The 18,239-nt window shown below is 48.5% G+C and overlaps 2 protein-coding genes across 5 annotated transcripts in view; both read left to right on the plus strand.

The window, feature by feature from the left end:
- abcc5 (ATP-binding cassette, sub-family C (CFTR/MRP), member 5) overlaps nt 1-18,239 on the plus strand; it is a 64,089-nt gene that overhangs the window by 8,929 nt on the left and 36,921 nt on the right. For 2 of the 4 annotated variants that reach the window (XM_070970478.1, XM_070970481.1), the window contains 10 exons: nt 1-123; nt 245-431; nt 529-618; nt 1,175-1,364; nt 1,556-1,715; nt 1,871-1,949; nt 2,335-2,448; nt 2,543-2,707; nt 3,647-3,787; nt 5,552-5,912. The exon at nt 1-123 is cut by the window's left edge. In XM_070970478.1, coding sequence (XP_070826579.1) covers nt 1-123; nt 245-431; nt 529-618; nt 1,175-1,364; nt 1,556-1,715; nt 1,871-1,949; nt 2,335-2,448; nt 2,543-2,707; nt 3,647-3,748 — 1,210 coding nt within the window. In that variant the 3' untranslated portion in view covers nt 3,749-3,787; nt 5,552-5,912. Of the gene's footprint in view, nt 124-244; nt 432-528; nt 619-1,174; nt 1,456-1,555; nt 1,716-1,870; nt 1,950-2,334; nt 2,449-2,542; nt 2,708-3,646; nt 3,788-5,551; nt 5,913-18,239 lie in introns of those variants that run through there. The other 2 variants (XM_070970479.1, XM_070970480.1) reach the window with 2 other exon arrangements.
- rnpepl1 (arginyl aminopeptidase like 1) lies at nt 7,329-17,663 on the plus strand. Its single transcript, XM_070970491.1, has 11 exons — nt 7,329-9,427; nt 10,170-10,310; nt 10,783-10,934; nt 11,608-11,724; nt 11,798-12,033; nt 12,450-12,563; nt 12,672-12,784; nt 13,516-13,624; nt 14,146-14,373; nt 14,921-15,063; nt 15,839-17,663. Exons 1-11 carry the CDS (start codon nt 8,936-8,938, stop codon nt 16,139-16,141), a joined length of 2,148 nt encoding a protein of 715 aa, XP_070826592.1. The 5' UTR covers nt 7,329-8,935; the 3' UTR covers nt 16,142-17,663.

Consider the following 18,239-nt stretch of genomic DNA (forward strand, 5'->3'; position numbering starts at 1 on the left):
CATCAGGGAGCTGAAGCGCCTGGACAACATGACAATGTCACCCCTCATGTCGCACATCACTTCCAGTATCCAGGGCCTGAGCACGCTGCAGGCCTACGACAGGGGCAGTGACTTTCTCAACAGGTCAGAGTGGGAACCACTGAAAACAGGGAACTACACTGAAATATCCTGGAATACCCTGAGAGCCAGGATATGATCCAGGACCTGACCTCCATGTAGACTCTGAATGTGTGGTTGTTTTCAGGTACCAGGTTCTGCTGGACCAGAACCAGGCTCCATTCTACCTGTTCAGCTGTGCGATGCGCTGGCTGGCAGTGCGTCTGGATGTAATCAGTGTGGCCCTGATCAGCATCACCGCCCTGATAATGGTCATGATGCATGGGCAGATCTCTCCTGCCTATGCTGGCCTTGCCATCTCCTATGCTGTCCAGGTAACCTAAAGGTGTCTTCTTGTAGGTGTTGGCAGAGGTGAGCTTTATGCCAAAGTGCCTCAGCATTGTGATGGGAACCTGTCTGTCCCTCTTTCAGTTAACAGGGCTGTTCCAGTTCACAGTGCGTTTGGCCTCTGAGACTGAAGCTCGCTTCACCTCTGTGGAGAGAATCCATCACTACATCCAGGTACTCCAGGAACAGCTGTTCTCTTTTAAACGTTTCCCACATCCGTAAGCATTGTTGTTGTTTTGTCATCTGAACCAATGATCCCTGGCCTGATCAGTTCTCAGGGACCTGCTGCTGATGCAGGCCTGCAGTACACCTTTAACACAGGTAGGTGTCTGACCCTGCTCAGCTCTGCTGCTATTATTGATATTGTATATCAATAGTGAATTTGATGGACAGCGAAATCCATAATCTGGATTTTCTGAGACCATTTAAAGGCCTTGGTCCATTCTGGACCTTTTCAAGGTGATTCAGCCATCTAGATGAAATGAAAGCATGAACAATCATCAAGGGCCAGAGTTTATCAACACTTCAGATGCTGGTCAAGAGTCAGAGCCCTGTCAGTTGTGACTCCCCGATTTCCGAGTGTGGATTTACAGATGAGGAGGAACCAAAGAAGAGTATAAGTACAGCTGCGTGTTGTCTTTAGGGCAGCACAGATTCATGTGCTTCAGCCTTTACGTGCAGATCACCGTCATTCCATCCTGGATTAATCATGAAGCTGTCTATGTCTCAGTCCCTGTCCCAGGAGGCCCCAGCCCGGCTCAAAGGTCGTTCCCCTCCAGTTGACTGGCCCAAGCAGGGGGAGCTGGTGCTTAAGGAGGTGGACATGAGGTACCAGGAGAACCTCCCTCTGGTTCTCAACAGGATCTCTTGCACTATCCGGCCCAAAGAGAAGGTCGGCATTGTAGGCAGGACTGGATCAGGTAAGACAGGGTTCTGGGTCTCTAGAGGACATGGGTTTACTGATGAAGACTGACCCGTGGTCACCCTGTCTGTCTGTCTGTCTGTCTGTCTGTCTGTCTGTCTGTCTGTCTGTCTGTCTGTCTGTCTGTCTGTCTGTCTGTCTGTCTGTCTGTCTGTCTGTCCGTCCGTCCGTCCGTCTGTCTGTGTGCAGGGAAGTCATCTCTGGGTGTGGTTTTGTTCAGGCTGGTTGAACGCTGCAGAGGCTCCATCCTGATTGATGGGATTGACATCAGTGACATTGGACTGGCCGACCTCCGCAGCAAGCTGTCAATCATCCCTCAGGACCCGGTGCTGTTCAGTGGGTCAGTCAGGTAGGAACACCTGAGAAAATTTGGGCAGTCCACCTGAAATCTGATAAGCTGAAAACTATGTGCAAAAATTCCTGTGAGAGCACATCCATGACTTTAGAGCTGCTGTCTCATGACATAATGTGACAGTTCAGATCAGATGAGCTTCCTGTTTCCAGGTCCAATCTGGACCCCTTTAACCAGTACAGTGAGGAGCAGATCTGGGATGCTCTGGAGAGAAGTCACATGAAGGAGTGTGTGAGTACAACCATACTTTACAAATACAAGTATTTTGTCACCTTCAGATGTCATTCAAAACTTCTAATAATGTATGTGGGTGAAAAAACGTCTTATCGTTACAAAAACATAAGCACTTTTTCATGATTTGTTGGTTATCTGTGTAATGAAGCACGTCCAAAAGTCATGGTCCCCTTTCCTGGTGGGGCAGATTTCAGTGTTTTAGGAATGCTGCAGGACAAGTTTTCCGACAAAAATATCCACCAAAAACTAAAAACAAGAACGATGGATGGTGGTTTTCCACAGGATCATAATGTGGAGCAGGGACATACAATAAACTAGAGACATTCAGCTCAACAGACACTCACCTGTCCACCTGCTGACTGACTTCTTGTCTGTCCATCAGGTTTCCCAGCTGCCCCTGAAGTTGGAGTCGGAGGTGGTGGAGAAGGGAGAAAACTTCTCAGTTGGAGAGCGACAGCTGCTGTCTGTCGCCAGAGCTCTGCTGAGACGGTGCAAGGTGAGAGACAGACAGGTCTGAGAGACAGACTGTAATCTTCTGATCCCCCCTCCCACCGGGCTTGGCATCTGATTGGTCGGTTCTGGTCTCTCAGGTCCTGATCCTTGATGAGGCGACGGCAGCTATGGATGCAGAGACGGACTCTCTGATCCAGGAGACCATCAGGAACTCGTTTCAGGACTGCACCACCCTGACCATCGCTCACCGGCTCCACACTGTCCTCGCCTCAGACCGCATCATGGTGCTCAACCAGGGACAGGTACTGTACCACACCAGCCAATAGGAGCCTAGCAAGTCACTTAGGTCTAAGTCAGGAGTGATTAGATATTCAGTTTTGAAAATGAGTGTAACTCCTCTCACTGTACACCGGAGCTGATTTTGACAGCTGGTTTTGATTTTGTCTTTTGATGAAGATGTTTTGTAGTTTACTCACAGTTTATTTAGCTGCTTCATAACTTTCTTTTAATGTGTGCCCTGCGATCGGCTGGCGACCGGTCCAGGGTGTACCCCGCCTCCCGCCCATTGACAGCCGAGATAGGCTCCGGCCCCCCCGCGACCCCGAAAGGGATAAGCGGCATAGAAAATGGATGGATAACTTTTTTCTTTAAAAGTGTACACTTTGTGGTACCAGATCGTATTTTGAGGCAGGCTTGTAATAGAGGCAAGCCTTCATTCCGAATTATTCACATAAGCATAATCGGTCATATTTCAGTTTGAAATCTGAATTAGATCTGCTCCCATTTGCCCCGTTAACGTTACTACAAGCTTAACACTTCCTGTGTCTGTGTGTCCTCCAGCATTTCAGTGGACAGATATCCTTAATTTGTTAAACAGGCTTTTATTGTGAAACATCTGTATTAACATGTCATGCAAAGGTCATTGACTTTCAAGGTTCCCATATGCCGCTTGAGATGTAGCTGCTTCCATCTTGTGGTATGTTTTTCTTAACTACAAACCATCATTTGGCTGAAACATTAATGTGCGCACGCCTGCAGTGACTGTTTTTACGGTCATCACCAGTTTTATGCCTTTAGTGTTTGTGTCCCCCCCCCCCATGTCCTGCGACATGACAGACAAAATTTATCAGAAAGTTAAAGAGAAAGTCATCGTTTGTTCTGACTCTTGTTTCATTAGTTACATATTCAATTTGTATTTCCTTCAAATTGAATGAAAGCTTCCTTTGATTTGATTGGTTCAGGTGGCAGAGTTTGATGAGCCGTCCAAGCTGTTGGCCAATGAGAACTCGCGGCTGCGCTCCATGCTGGCCGCTGTGGAAAACAAGATCTCTGTCCGAGGATGAAGAGGAGGATGAAGACGGACAGACTGTGTTCCTGTAAATGTTTATTTAAGGGGACAGTGAGGACAGATCTGTGGTCAGCTGATCTGAAGGTGCTGTGACTGTTCCTGGATTCAGTGTTACAGATGATGATGATGATGATGATGCTGACAGCAGGTCTGCTCTGCCTCAGACAAAACAAATCTCACCATCATCATCATCATCATCATCATCATCATCATCATCATCATCCTCATCGTCACGCTGACGTACTGTTACTTTGTTGCAACATGAAAACTTCTTTGTGTTTCATCATGTTTTTTTATGTTTTTGTGATCTGCCTGACCACCAGACCGCCTGACTACAAGACCGCCTGACCACCAGACCGCCTGACCGCCTGACCACCAGACCGCCTGACCACCAGACCGCCTGACTACAAGACCGCCTGACTACCAGACCGCCTGACCACCAGACCGCCTGACTACAAGACCGCCTGACCACCAGACCGCCTGACCGCCTGACTACCAGACTGCCTGACCACCAGACCACCTGACTACAAGACCGCCTGACCACCTGACCACCAGACTACAAGACCGCCTGACCACCAGACCGCCTGACTACAAGACCGCCTGACCACCAGACCGCCTGACCACCAGACCGCCTGACCACCAGACCGCCTGACTACAAGACCGCCTGACCACCAGACCGCCTGACTACAAGACCGCCTGACCACCAGACCGCCTGACCACCAGACCGCCTGACCACCTGACTACCAGACCGCCTGACCACCTGACTACCAGACCGCCTGACTACCAGACCACCTGACTACAAGACCGCCTGACCACCAGACCGCCTGACTACAAGACCGCCTGACCACCAGACCACCTGACTACAAGACCGCCTGACCACCAGACCGCCTGACTACAAGACTGCCTGACCACCAGACCGCCTGACCACCAGACCGCCTGACTACAAGACCGCCTGACCACCAGACCGCCTGACTACAAGACCGCCTGACCACCAGACCGCCTGACCACCTGACCACCTGACCACCTGACCACCAGACCGCCTGACTACAAGACCGCCTGACCACCAGACCGCCTGACCACCTGACCACCAGACTACAAGACCGCCTTACCACCAGACCGCCTGACTACAAGACCGCCTGACCACCAGACCGCCTGACCACCTGACCACCTGACCACCAGACTGCCTGACTACAAGACCGCCTGACCACCAGACCGCCTGACCACCTGACCACCAGACTACAAGACCGCCTGACCACCAGACCGCCTGACCACCAGACCGCCTGACTACAAGACCGCCTGACCACCTGACCGCCTGACTACCAGACTGCCTGACCACCAGACCACCTGACTACAAGACCGCCTGACTACAAGACCGCCTGACCACCAGACCGCCTGACCGCCTGACCACCAGACCGCCTGACCACCTGACTACCAGACCGCCTGACAACCTGACTACCAGACCGCCTGACTACCAGACCACCTGACTACAAGACCGCCTGACCACCAGACCGCCTGACTACAAGACCGCCTGACCACCAGACCGCCTGACCACCAGACCGCCTGACCACCTGACCACCAGACTGCCTGACCGCCTGACTACAAGACCGCCTGACCACCAGGTAGTCAGCCACCTGGTAGTCAGCCTGACCGCCTGACTACCAGACTGCCTGACCACCAGACCACCTGACTACCAGACCGCCTGACTACCAGACCACCTGACTACAAGACCGCCTGATCACCAGACCGCCTGACCGCCTGACTACCAGACTGCCTGACCACCAGACCACCAGACTGCCAGACCACCAGACCACCAGACTGCCAGACCGCCAGACCACCAGACCACCAGACCGCCAGACTACCAGACCACCTGACTGCCAGACCACCAGACCGCCAGACCGCCTGGCCGCTGGACCACCAGACCGCCAGACCGCCATGACACCTGCACTTACTTTGTCAGGACAGGGACAGATTAGACCAGAGGACAAAACATCCAGTGAGTCCACATGATGTAAATAAAATAAAAGCAATAACTGAGAAGATTTGTTTTCCTTCAGAGTTGATGTGAATCGCCTCTAAATTTCTATTCAATCTTTTTTCTAAAGACGCCTCAGGTGTGTCCTGCAGGTGCGTAAATGTGTCCTCTTCTTCTTCTTCTTCTCTTTTTTAATTGTGCTCGTTTTTACTGTATTTTTGTTTCCTTCGTGTTGCTGCTGCTGAAAAGTCTCCACCTGAAGAAGAACTGTTTCCTGTTTTTATTTCAGGTCTGCACTGATGGACGGACGTTTGGTGGCCTGACGTCCTGTTTGTCCTCACAGGAAGACATTATGTTAACTGGTGCAGAATGATATGACTGAGGCTCAGCACATGGAGGAAGCTAAAGGTTTAGTCATGTGATTTGTCACATGACTAAACTGTGACATCATTTGTATCTCAGCTGAATTGACTGTGTGTGTGTGTGTGTGTTTTCTATCAGCCTGTAGCATGACTTCATAAAGGCCTTGTTAGCAGCAGCGGCGTCTGTTCTGAAACACTGTCAATAAAGTTCTTTTAAGACGAAACCTTGGCGTTGGTTCCTGGCGTCTCTGTTCACTTTAAGGAAGCATGAAGAAGACTTCTGAAGACAGCGATGAGTCTGAACTTCAAGGCTTCAGTCGGTCAAACACAAGAAGAAGAAGACGAGACATACTTTATTTATCACACACGACGATGCACATGCACACATCCCATGCTTCAGTGAAATTATTTCTCCGCATTTGACCGCTCCTGGCCGTCCTTCCTCCTCGGCGGACCAGGAGCGGTGGGCTGCCGTCCGGCCGGCGCCCGGGGACCAGTTCCTTTCGTCAGCATTGGTCAGGTGGTGGTCTTCTTGCATGTTTTTAGGAAAGGCCCTTTTTCCTCGAGATACGGGGCAGCAGGCACCGAATGCATGGTGAAAGACACGCCCACAGCACCCCAGTCGAGAATCGAACCCGGGACCTTCTAGCTGTGAGGCGACAGTGTTGGCACTGTCCCACCGTGCCACCATTCAAAGAGCTCTACTTCAATCTTCACAAAGCTTAAACTTAAAAAGAGCTCCTGTTTGCTTCCTTTCACCTGTCTCTGTTTGATCTGTAAATTACTGTTTTCTACATGACTGAATGAAAGGAAATGAATCCATGACCGAGCTCACCAAGCAGCTCAGTGCTGACCTCAGACCTGCTGTGGACGTGAGAAGGAACCAGAAGCTTCACTTTAAACTGGATGCTTGTGGTTTTTGTGCCTCCACAGTAGAAACTCATCAAATATCTCAGTTTCTTGTCAGATAATCTGGACTCTCTGGGGGTTTGTGATGTCATGTGACCATCGTGCTGGAGATTCTTCCTGTTATTTTTCCTTTTTGAACGTCTCATACCGTCTGTCCTTCATGTCTCCTTTTTCGTTGACATTCCTTCTATAAATTGACTTTTCCTCTTTTCCCTGGATTATATGATCACATTTCCTTTCATGTGCCGTTGTTGTTTGGGGGTGGGATGAATGAAGGATGACCTTTGACCTGCCGTGCTGTGATTGGCTCCACAGCGCCCCCTCCGGCCGGCAGAAACTTTCCCTGCTGTTGTTACTTCCTGTTTTGTCCGGAGCAGAACCTCCTCTGTCCTCGCAGTGCTCCTCTGTTGTCTTCTGTCTCCTTGTTGGACAAAGCTGTCCTGTCTTCAGCTCCTCGTCTCTCCTCTATCACCCGGACAGAGACATTACCACCAGCTAGCGTTCAACCCCAGCGGGAGTACCTGGATTCAGTGTCCGGGACACAGAGCAGGGAGCCGGGGTGAGTTCACACGAGCAGCCGGTGTTTGCTGGTTCTTCTGCTCCGGGTCCTGATGGATTTTACATAGACTGTTTGTCCTAAAACCACAAACAATGCGCTCTCTGGTGCTAATGCTAATTAGACTCTGCGCTAATTAGCCTGCTGTGCTAACAGCTCGTTTGAATGGGGGAAGGCTGTTCGCTGTTCTGACCTCCGACATGATCTGCGCGCTTAAAGTGCCTGTTTTTTAAAGGGACTTTGGTTCACTCACTTCAAGCTAAAGGTGCTAATTTACAGATTAGCTCGCCTCGGTTAAAGCGGGTTTAAATGTAGTTTGAGTTGGTTGAATGGAGTTTTAAATGGGCTAAACCGGGTGAAAGTGTTGACCTCACAGAGCTGAACTTGTTCTTGATTCAAGCTTCCTTTCTGGTGTTTAGACCAGGTCGTGAGTCCAGCTTGACTTTGGTTTAGTAAGTCTTTGTGTCCTTAGTTTGGCCTGGTTTCCACACAGAGTTGCGGCTAAATGTAGACTAAGTTTAGTTACACCTGGGCTGAAGTCAGTCCTGTGTTAGACTGGCTTATGTTGGGGTCTGGAAACAGGTAATATCAGGTCCGTGCTGAACTGGGTTAAACGTGTGTTGTGAACTGGGTTTTGTCGGGTCCAGGTAGACTTAAAGCTCGCTTCTGAGTCGTAAGTGCCTTTATTGGCGTTAAATTCCGGTCTGGTTTTGTTTTTGACTTCAGTTGGACTTGATTAAAGTGCTTTTGAATGTAGTCTGGACTGGCTTACAAAGCGGGTCGATGCTTTAAAACCAGCTTTAAACATAGTTTCAGTTCGGTTAAATTGGGTTTAAATTGAGTCCACTTTGGTGAACTAGTCCTCCGTTAAGTTAAGCTATAAATGTGTTTATTGGGGGTCTAGAAGCAAGTAGTCTTGATTTAAGTGTCCTTACTGGTGTCTCTAGCCGGTCTAAATTTAGTTTGGACTTTTGGTTGATTGGGCTTTGACTGTAGTTTGACCACACTTAAACTTTGCCAGTCTCCAGTTTTAAACTGGTTTAAGTGAAGTCCTGTGCTAAAACTGCACTGGTGAACTAGTCCCGTATTAAACTGGGTTACAGATGTAGTCTCTCCGGTTTTAGTGGGGGCTGGTTTAAGCTCAGTTGTGGATTTAAGTGGTCCTCGTTGTTTATTCTGGTTCAAGTAATGGTTTTCTTAGATTTTGGTTTAATGGGTTTTGAATGTAGTCTGGCCTGCCTTACAGAGAGGGTTGTCTTTAGTCATCCTGGTCTTTTCTGTCCTTGTGAAGACAGTTGTTGTTGGTTCTGAAGTTTGTGGTTTTCATTGGCCTTTGATGCAGTTAGCCCGGGTCTAGTTGGGGATTCGTCCCAGGTTTAGTTCATGATGGCAGAGCTCCACCAGACTCCCACTTCACTCTGCTGCTGCCGTAAAACCCTGCCAGTCTCTGGGGCGCGGTGTGTCGGGGACTCCAGCCGGCCCTCAGCAAGTCCAGGCCCCGGGTCCCCACGATGCCCCCTGGTGGACGTGGCCTCAGCGTCTAACTTCCGCTGCTTCCAGCTGCAACATTTCCACCTGGACTTGAGGCTGAACTTTGCTGTGAAGGAGATGAGTGGCTGGTTGGTTCTGGACCTTGTCCCGGTCCAGCCAGGGATCCATACCCTGGTCCTGGACTCCCATCCCTCCCTCCTCATCCACTCCATTGACTGTAAGGTTCCCGGGTCTGGACAGGAGGATCCCCTCTCCCTCACATACCGGGTGGACCCGTTCACAGACTACGGCTCCTCGTTGAACATCAGCCTGCCAGCATCAGCAGTGAAAGCAGGCCGACTGATCCAGATCACAGTCCGTTACACGACCACAGACGGACCAGCGGTAAGGAGAGCAGAATACTAGGACTAGTATGAACGATTATTAATAATACTAATGATTATTTAATTAGTCTTTAATCTGCTGATAATTTGTTCTTGATTAATCATTTAGTCTGTAAAACTGTGGTAATGAGTTCAGTTTGGCAGAAACCTCAAGCAGAACCAGGCTGTACAGTACAATGATAATAATAATCACAATAACAATAATCACAATAATAATCATAATAATGGTAAATGCCTGCAGCAGTGCTTGTTGAGCAGGACCATGTGAGCAGTAGCTGATCACAGATCTGGACTCTGCAGCTCCAGAGGCAGAAAAGTACAGGATGAGGAGAGAGACAGGAAAGCACCAAAGTCTGGCAGAGAGAAGATAACAGGCATTAATTGAACATGGACGAGAGAGGAGCTCAGTGCATCATGGGAAATCTCCTTGCAGTCTCATGCTATAGCAGCATGACTAGGGCCTGGTCCAAGGTAAGCCTGAGCCAGCCCGAACTGTAAGCTTGATCAAAGAGGAAAGTTTTCAGCCGACTCTTAAAGGTAGAGACGGCGTCTGCCTCCGGCACTGAGACTGGACAGTGGTTCCACAGCAGAGCAGCTTGACAGCTGAAGGTTCTGGCTCCAGTTCTGCTTTTGGAGACTTTAGGAACCAGAAGTAAGACTGTGTCCTGGAACACAGTGTTTGGGTGGGGCAATAAGTAAGGAGGAAGATTTTAAACTAAAATGACGTTTGTCTGCTTCTGTAGATCTGGTGGTTGGACTCTGAGCTGACCTGTGGTCAGTCTCGTCCTCTGGTCTTCACTCAGGGTCACTCGGTGTGTAATCGCTCCTTCTTCCCCTGCTTCGACACACCTGCTGTCAAGAGCACATACACCGCTACTGTGAGGGTGAGTCGTGACCTTTGACCCTCACACACATACAGCTGATACTTCCATTTCTTTTGTTTTCGTATTAAAACTGATTGTTATAAGTGGACATACGCACACAGAGACAGTCCTCACTGTATGAACAGGCACACGTTCAGCGACTTAAAGTTAAAGTAAACAGAAGCTTGTGCCGTAGAGGTGAAGCTAAAAGCGTCTCCTGAAAACTCAGGACAAAAGAAACAGAATAGCAGTAAGTAAAAATTTAAAACCCCAAAATGCTGGATGATATATTTGTATGAGCACGCAGAGAGATAAAGAAAACTGAGCACCTGCAGACGCTAATAAGAATTTACACATCTTTAATCAGATCTTTGGGATCTTTGCTGCTAAAGATCAACCAGACAACCACAACATCCAGAAACCCGAGCTCATCTAACATCATTTCTCTTCTTCTTCCTCGTCTGTTCTTCACCATCTTCTTCTTCTTCTGCAGGTTCCAGACGGAGTGACGGTTCTGATGAGTGCGTCTCAGAGCTCATACTCTAAACAGGACCGGATCTTCCAGTTCTCCATGGAGTTTCCTGTCCCGTCCTACTTGGTGGCGCTGGTGGCCGGAGAGCTGCAGCACGTGGACGTTGGCCCGCGGTCAGTCTCTGGATCCACGTTCTGCTCATTTCTGTGGATGAGATCGTGAGATGAGTTCATCTCAGCTGCTTCGTTTCTGCTTCTTATCTCATTTTCATTGGGATCATTGAAGAAAAGTCCAGAGATCTGATTCTTCTTTCCTGCCAGGAACCGGTGTGACACCAAAATCTGTTCCAGATGTGAACTTCAGCCACATCACTGCTGCAAACGTCTTCGTCCGACTTAATCTCAGCCTTTATTTCCAGAAATAAAATCAAATCTCACATTTTAGTGGCTGCTGTGGCCATCAGTGTTCAGATATCAGACATCTATCTCAGATCAGTCACCTGACAGCGTACCTGTTCAGGTGACTGATCTCATCCCAGGCTGGAATGAAAACCTTTGACCGTGTCTCAGTACGAGTTTGACGGCAGCTGTCAAAGTGCAACAGGTCAAACACATCAATCAATGTGTGAAGAAGAGAGGTGATTGGCTGCCGATTGACCAATCAGGGGCTTTAGTGTGGTTCTGCAGTTAATAAGAAAGCTGAAACTTTATTTGCTCCTTCGTTCGTCTTTTACAATGTTTCCTTTTACTTTGTCAACAGAAATGATCAAACATGAGGTGATCGTTCTCGTCTCGTTGTTGTCATGGAGACGGTCGTCAACAAGGTTTTTTTTGTCCGGCTTTCCAGGAGTCGCGTGTGGGCGGAGCCATGCCTGTTGTCCTGCGCAGTGAATAAACTAGGGGGCAGCGTGGAGCGTTGGCTGGGAGTCGCCGAGGACTTGTTTGGACCTTACCTGTGGGGCAGGTGAGTCCAGGAGGCGATTCAGACATCAGCTGATTCAACGTGACCAAGACTAACGACACCAACTGACCCCCAGGTGTGACATCGTGTTCCTCCCCCCCTCCTTCCCCATCGTCGCCATGGAGAACCCCTGCCTCACCTTCATCATCGCCTCCATTCTGGAAAGCAGCGAGTTCCTGCTGATCGACGTCATCCACGAGATCGCCCACGGCTGGTTCGGCAACGCCGTCACCAACGCCACGTGGGAGGAGATGTGGCTGAGCGAAGGCCTGGCCACCTACGCCCAGCGCAGGATCACTACTGAGGCCTACGGTAAGAGTGCTGCTACTGCTACTGCTACTGCTACTGCTGCTGCTACTGCTACTGCTACTGCTGCTGCTACTGCTACTGCTACTGCTACTGCTACTGCTGCTGCTACTGCTACTGCTACTACTGCTACTGCTGCTACTGCTACTGCTACTGCTACTGCTGCTACTGCTACTGCTGCTACTGCTACTGCTACTGCTACTACTGCTACTGCTACTGCTAGTGCTGCTACTGCTACTGCTACTGCTACTGCTGCTACTGCTACTGCTACTACTGCTACTGCTACATTTTTCTGGCCATGTGATGTTACTGTTGTCATTACCACAACATCCTGTACGCGCACAGTACTGCGCAGTACTGCACAGTACTGCACAGTAGTACTGGATGAAGCATAGTCATTTTGTCCTTGTCCTCGTCTTCAGGTGAGGCATTCACCTGCCTGGAGACTGCCGTCCGATTGGATGCCCTCCACAGACAGCTGCGTCTCCTTGGAGACAACAACCCTGTGAGCAAACTGCAGGTCAAGTTTGAGCCAGGTAACACACACACACACACACACACACACACACACACACACACACACACAAACAGTGACGCTCATACAGGTGAGTTTACATCACTGTGATCCTCTGTCTGGTCTACAGGTGTGAACCCCAGCTGTCTGATGAATCTGTTCACCTACGAGAAAGGTTTCTGCTTTGTGTCGTACCTGTCGCAGCTGAGCGGAGACGTCAGGCGCTTCGACTGTTTCCTCAGGGTCAGCACACACACACACACACACACACACACACACGCGCACACACACACACACACACACACACACACATTAGGACTGTATCTGGTCTGGTCCAGTCTTGATCCAGTCTTGGTCCAGTACTTGGAGAAAGCAGAATCCATCCTGTCCTCCATCACATCACAGTTGACAAGCTAACAGTGTCTCTGAACAGCAACGTGGACATGGACAGTGGGAGGGAGAACATGTGAAGAACATGTGAAGAACATGTGAAGAACATGTGAAGAACATGGACCGGTACAGAGGAGACCCTGAAACAAGCAGCAGAAACCACTGTGGACCCTGCACGTCCCTCCTCTCTGAAGACGCTCTGCCGCCATGTTCAGGTCGGCTCAGCCTGCGTCAGGCTGCAGAGCACCAACTCGTAAACTCCACCTCGTGTGGTCGTCCGCCTCCACGGCTCCGGGGGTTCAGGGTGTCGTCTGGTGGATCTCCTCGGTCATCGAGTTTCCTGTCGCTGCCGGTCGAACTCTGAATCATTTCCTGTTTGCTGTTGTTTCTGTCCGTTAGCTTCACCGCTAACGTCACGTGTCACAAACAAGACGAGGACCGAAAGTAACCAGTGTTTTCATTTTACATTCATTTCTTCATGACGTTTACGACATCGGATGCTTCGCGGTATTCAAACAGGAAATGACACAAGGTGTGTGTATGTGCGTGTGTGCGTGCGTGCGTGCATGTGTGTGTGTTTTCAGGATTATATCTCTCAGTTTAAGTTCAAGAGTGTGGTGGCTCAGGACCTCATCGACTACTTCCTGGGTTATTTCCCTGAGCTGAAGGACGCCGCTGTGGCCCAGAGAGAAGGTGAGACTGTGGAGACTCAACCAAGCGTCGTCACACCTGCAGCCAAATACTGCGTTACCTACATCTCAGACTTATGATGAGAGATTATGATAAACTTACTGATTATTAATAAGAAGTACTCTGATCGTTTACTGAAGTAAAACTAAAAATACAGTAGTCTTAAAATATTCTATTACGAGTACTGCATTCAAAATGTTACTTAAGTAAAAGTACCGACGTATTAGCAGCAAAATGTACTGAAAGTATCAAAAGTAAAAGTACTTGCATTTTGTATTTATGACTAACGAACACACATAAGAGCATTTTAATGTTGTAGTTTGACAGTGGAGAGCAGGTTTTACATACTTTATGTACTGGTGGCTAGATCATAGTACTGCATCAGATCAGTATATCCTTTATTTATATGGAAAGTACAAGTACCTCGAATTTGTACTAATGTATTTGTGCTTAAGTACTACGTACTACATAACAACAGATGGTCTAAACTGAGGCTGTGACATCACTTCCTGTTTGTGAGTCAGGTCTGGAGTTCGAGCGGTGGATGAGTGGCTGTGGACCTCCTCTGTATGAGCCCGACCTGTCAGCAGGGGGCGCTCTGACCAGGCCCGTTCAGGACCTGTGTGACCTGTGGAGGAGCGGCGACGCCCCCGACCTGCAGACGGTGTCGACCTTTGACCTCTCAGCCTGGAGCACCTTTCAAATCGTCCTGTTCCTCGACCGCATGCTCGACCTCTCCCCTCTGCCACACGGTAGGATGTCATACTAGTACAGGTACTAATATACTGATACTAAAACTGATACTGATAGAAATACTGATACTGATTCTGATACTGATACAAATACCAATACTGATACTGATACTGATACTGTTTCTGATAATGATACTAATACAAATACTGATACTGATACTGATACTGATACTGGTGGAGGTGGAGGAGCAGATGAGGAGGAGGAGGAGGAGGTGAACGTGGTGGACATGGAGGTGGCTGCAGCTCCCGGCTGTCTGAAACTAACTGAGGTTACAACCAACTCGGAAATCATTAGAAAACACAAAAATATGATTTCTGATGATTTCTGATTTGGTCGTAATCATGTTTGAGGCATTAACGGTGATGTCAGAGTGTGACATCTTGAGTGAGCGGATCACTGGCAGGTGTGACACTGAGGTCAGTCCATGTGACAGGTTCTCTGAGGAGTGTCTGTTCTGGTCTTCACAACCTGGTTCTGTCACAGGGGTGTGAAGGCAGCGTCACTGAGCACATTCAGCCTTACCTGTGGCTTACCTGTCCTCTCCAGGTGTGATGGCGGGTCTGTCAGGTTGCTATTCGTCTCTGTTTGATGGTCTGAATGCTGAGGTTCAGATCCGCTGGCTGCAGATGGTGGTGAGGAACAGCTTCTACCCTGAACTGCCACGAGTCCGAGCCTTCCTCCACAAGCATGTGAGTAACTGCACATACTGCTGCCAGTGCCATCAGAGTATTATTGCAGTATCTTGTAGTATCATTGTGGTGTTGAAACATTTCTAGTTTGAGTGTCAGAGAATTTTTTAAAGGAGCATCATTGAATCTTTACATGTTTTCTCTTTGTGACGTCTTTCTGGTTCGGACTGGTACTGGTACTAACACTGGTACTGGTGGTGGTAGTGGTACTTGTACTAATACTGGTGCTGGCACTGGCACTGGCACTGGCACTGGCACTGGCACTGGTGGTGGTAGTGGTACTTGTACTAATACTGGTACTGGCACTGGCACTGGCACTGGCACTGGCACTGGCACTGGCACTGATACTGGTACTGGTACTGGTACCGATACCGGCACTGATACTGGTACTGGTACTGGCACTGGCACTGGCACTGGCACTGGTACTGGTACTGGCACTGGCACTGGTACTGGTACTGGCACTGATACTGGTACTGGTACTGGCACTGGCACTGGCACTGATACTGCTAACAATACTGGCACTGATACTGGTACTCAGACTGATTATTAACAAAAATTTAGTTTTATTCAACCCTTAACTGACATCCAGCAGCATATATGTCTATAATCTCACCTGTAACAGGTGTGTCAGGTGTGTCAGGTGCAGTCTTCTGAGCACCTGTTTATATTGAAAAGTCTGATGTCAATAGTTTGGGTTTGTTTCCTCAGAGACGTCTGTCACACCTGTCGTCACACCTATCAGCCATGTTTAACATTCAGTCTTTCCTCCTCGCAGACATCCAGGATGTACACCATGCCGCTTTACGACGACCTGGTTGCCGGGGTGATGAAGTGCTTTGCAGTGGAGATTTTCAACCAGACTCAGCGGCGCCTGCATCCAAACCTCAGACGGACGTTACAGCAGATCCTGTTCCAGACCAGCGCCGCCCCGACCAATCAGAACGGCTCTGCTCTGTCCATTGTACCCCCCTCCCCCTCCGCCTCCCCACAGCCGCAGCCCACCCCCACAGCAACCGCCCCCGCTGCTGCCGGGACAACCGCCCCCATCGCTCTGCGGGACGTCAACGTCTCCGCGTGAAGTCCGCCTAGCTACGATTGGTCAGTCGTTACAGGTAAAGATGATGGAACGTGGAGGCGGGACTCCTCAGACTAATCATGTGAGCAGAAGTTGAAAGTTTCACAGAAACACTGTGATGACGAAAACGCCACTTCGACAGGAAGTTCACTCTACAGAGTCCAGATGGTGGAGGGTCGGGGGTGAAAGGTCATGGCTCAAGACTGCTGCTTCATGATGAATCATGTGACCTTTAGTCAGCTGATTGGCTGCTCAAACTGTGGATAGCAGCCCGGAGACGGCTCCTCTGATTGGATGTCAGTGGTCCCAGAAGATCTAAAGATTTTTATCCTTCGGTGCAATTTGACGATAACTTGAAATAACTCGTTTTCACAGTCGCATCTGTTTGGCGGTGACATCAGTGTGCCTCTTCGTCGCTCTTCATCATCCTCTCTGGTTCAGTCCTGCCGCACAGACGAAACGTTCGGAAGCTTAAACGTGAAGTTAGAAAATCAAGTTTGACTGAACATTCAGACCTGAAATTATGAGATGAAAGTCGGTGTCGTGGATGTTGACGAGTTTCTGTGTTCGCTCTGAAACATAAAAAAAAACTATGTGAAACTGAAGAAAACAGGAAGTAGAATCATTGGAGGTTTGAGTCAACTGTCTTCAAAAAAATTTCATTTTTTTATCAACGGATTCCAGTTTGTGATCAGTTTCATTCTGTGACGCCTCAACACTTCTAAAGTTAAGCTTTTACTCTGAAGGTCGGACTTTTATTGTGGAGGAGTGATTCTGCAGGAAGTGTTGGTGTCATTCAGTGACTCATGAGCATCGACTGTCATCTTGAGCTCTTCCTGCCAGAATATTCTCCAGTGTAAAGACTGTGTGACGATGACGATGATGATTCCACCTGCAGCCTCTGACACTTGTTGCACACCTGTGGCTCAGGTGTGTGCCTTGTTTTAAAGCGTCCTGTCCTTCATTAAACAAACTGCTGCTTTCACAACTGACCAACATGTAGCTGAAATGAGAAGAGGCACAGAAACATCTTAAACTCTACCTCCTGATTCCCACAAACCTGCAGACGAGGACACTTTCACTGTCATGTGACATATTTAAACCAGCAGACTTCCACCAGAGGCCTTACTGCTGCATTCACTGCAGCTGGGAACTGAGAGCTCTGCTCGTCTGCCTCGTCTTCATCCCTTTAATGTCGATTCTGACTCATCTTACCTTCAATCAGCAGCAATAAAAACAGACTTTTAACAGATTTTTACTGATTCAGAAGATTTTTAATCTGAAAGCAACTGAGAAAAAGAAAAAGTGGAAAATATCTGCAAAAGAGATGTGCGAAAGAGGCGAAACCTGTCTTTATTAAAGCTGCTCTGATCCACAATGTTTGACTGACATCAATCAGTTGATCCTGATCAGCACTGGATCCCTTTTTTCTGATCTGGATTGAATCTGTTCCCAGCTGTCCCTGAACGCCTCTTCACAGAACCTTTGTAATGAACCTTTGATGAAAAATAAACACCTCAAACAAAGGTTGTGTTTTTTTACTGCTCCAGGACTTCTTCAAGGCTCCTGGAGAATCCTTGAGAGGATCTAAAGGATCATTAAAAGGTTCAGGCAGAATCTCCTTCAGGTGAAAAAAAAACATTTATTGAGAAATGTTTTAGTTTTTCAGAATAACATGTCACAGCATTTGTTTTCTGTTCAAATTCAAATCTAAAACACAAATTTGCATCAAAGAGACGAATCGATTTTCTGCTTTTCTTTATTTATCTTGAAGATTTCATTAAAAGACGGAAATACAAAGAGGAATCTGTCTAATAATACCGTGTGTAATGTCCGAACATCCCGGAAGCGCTGTGGCTTTGCCTTCAAAATAAAAACGGTGGAAAGACGCTTTGACGAGGTGCAGTCATTCCAACAAAGAGCTGGATGTTACAGGAAACCGTCGAAGAAGGCCTGCGCGTGGTTCCGTTTTCTAAAAATAAAGATATCCACATTCAAACTGTACTGTGAGTTTAGGTCAGAGGAGATTCTAATGAAACAGAAATCTTTTGGATGGACGTTAGTATTGGTCTGTTCCAGGCCAAAAGAACTGTGGTCTGTT

Source organism: Chaetodon trifascialis, chromosome 9, assembly GCF_039877785.1.
Source record: "Chaetodon trifascialis isolate fChaTrf1 chromosome 9, fChaTrf1.hap1, whole genome shotgun sequence".
NCBI classification, from domain to species: domain Eukaryota; kingdom Metazoa; phylum Chordata; class Actinopteri; order Chaetodontiformes; family Chaetodontidae; genus Chaetodon; species Chaetodon trifascialis.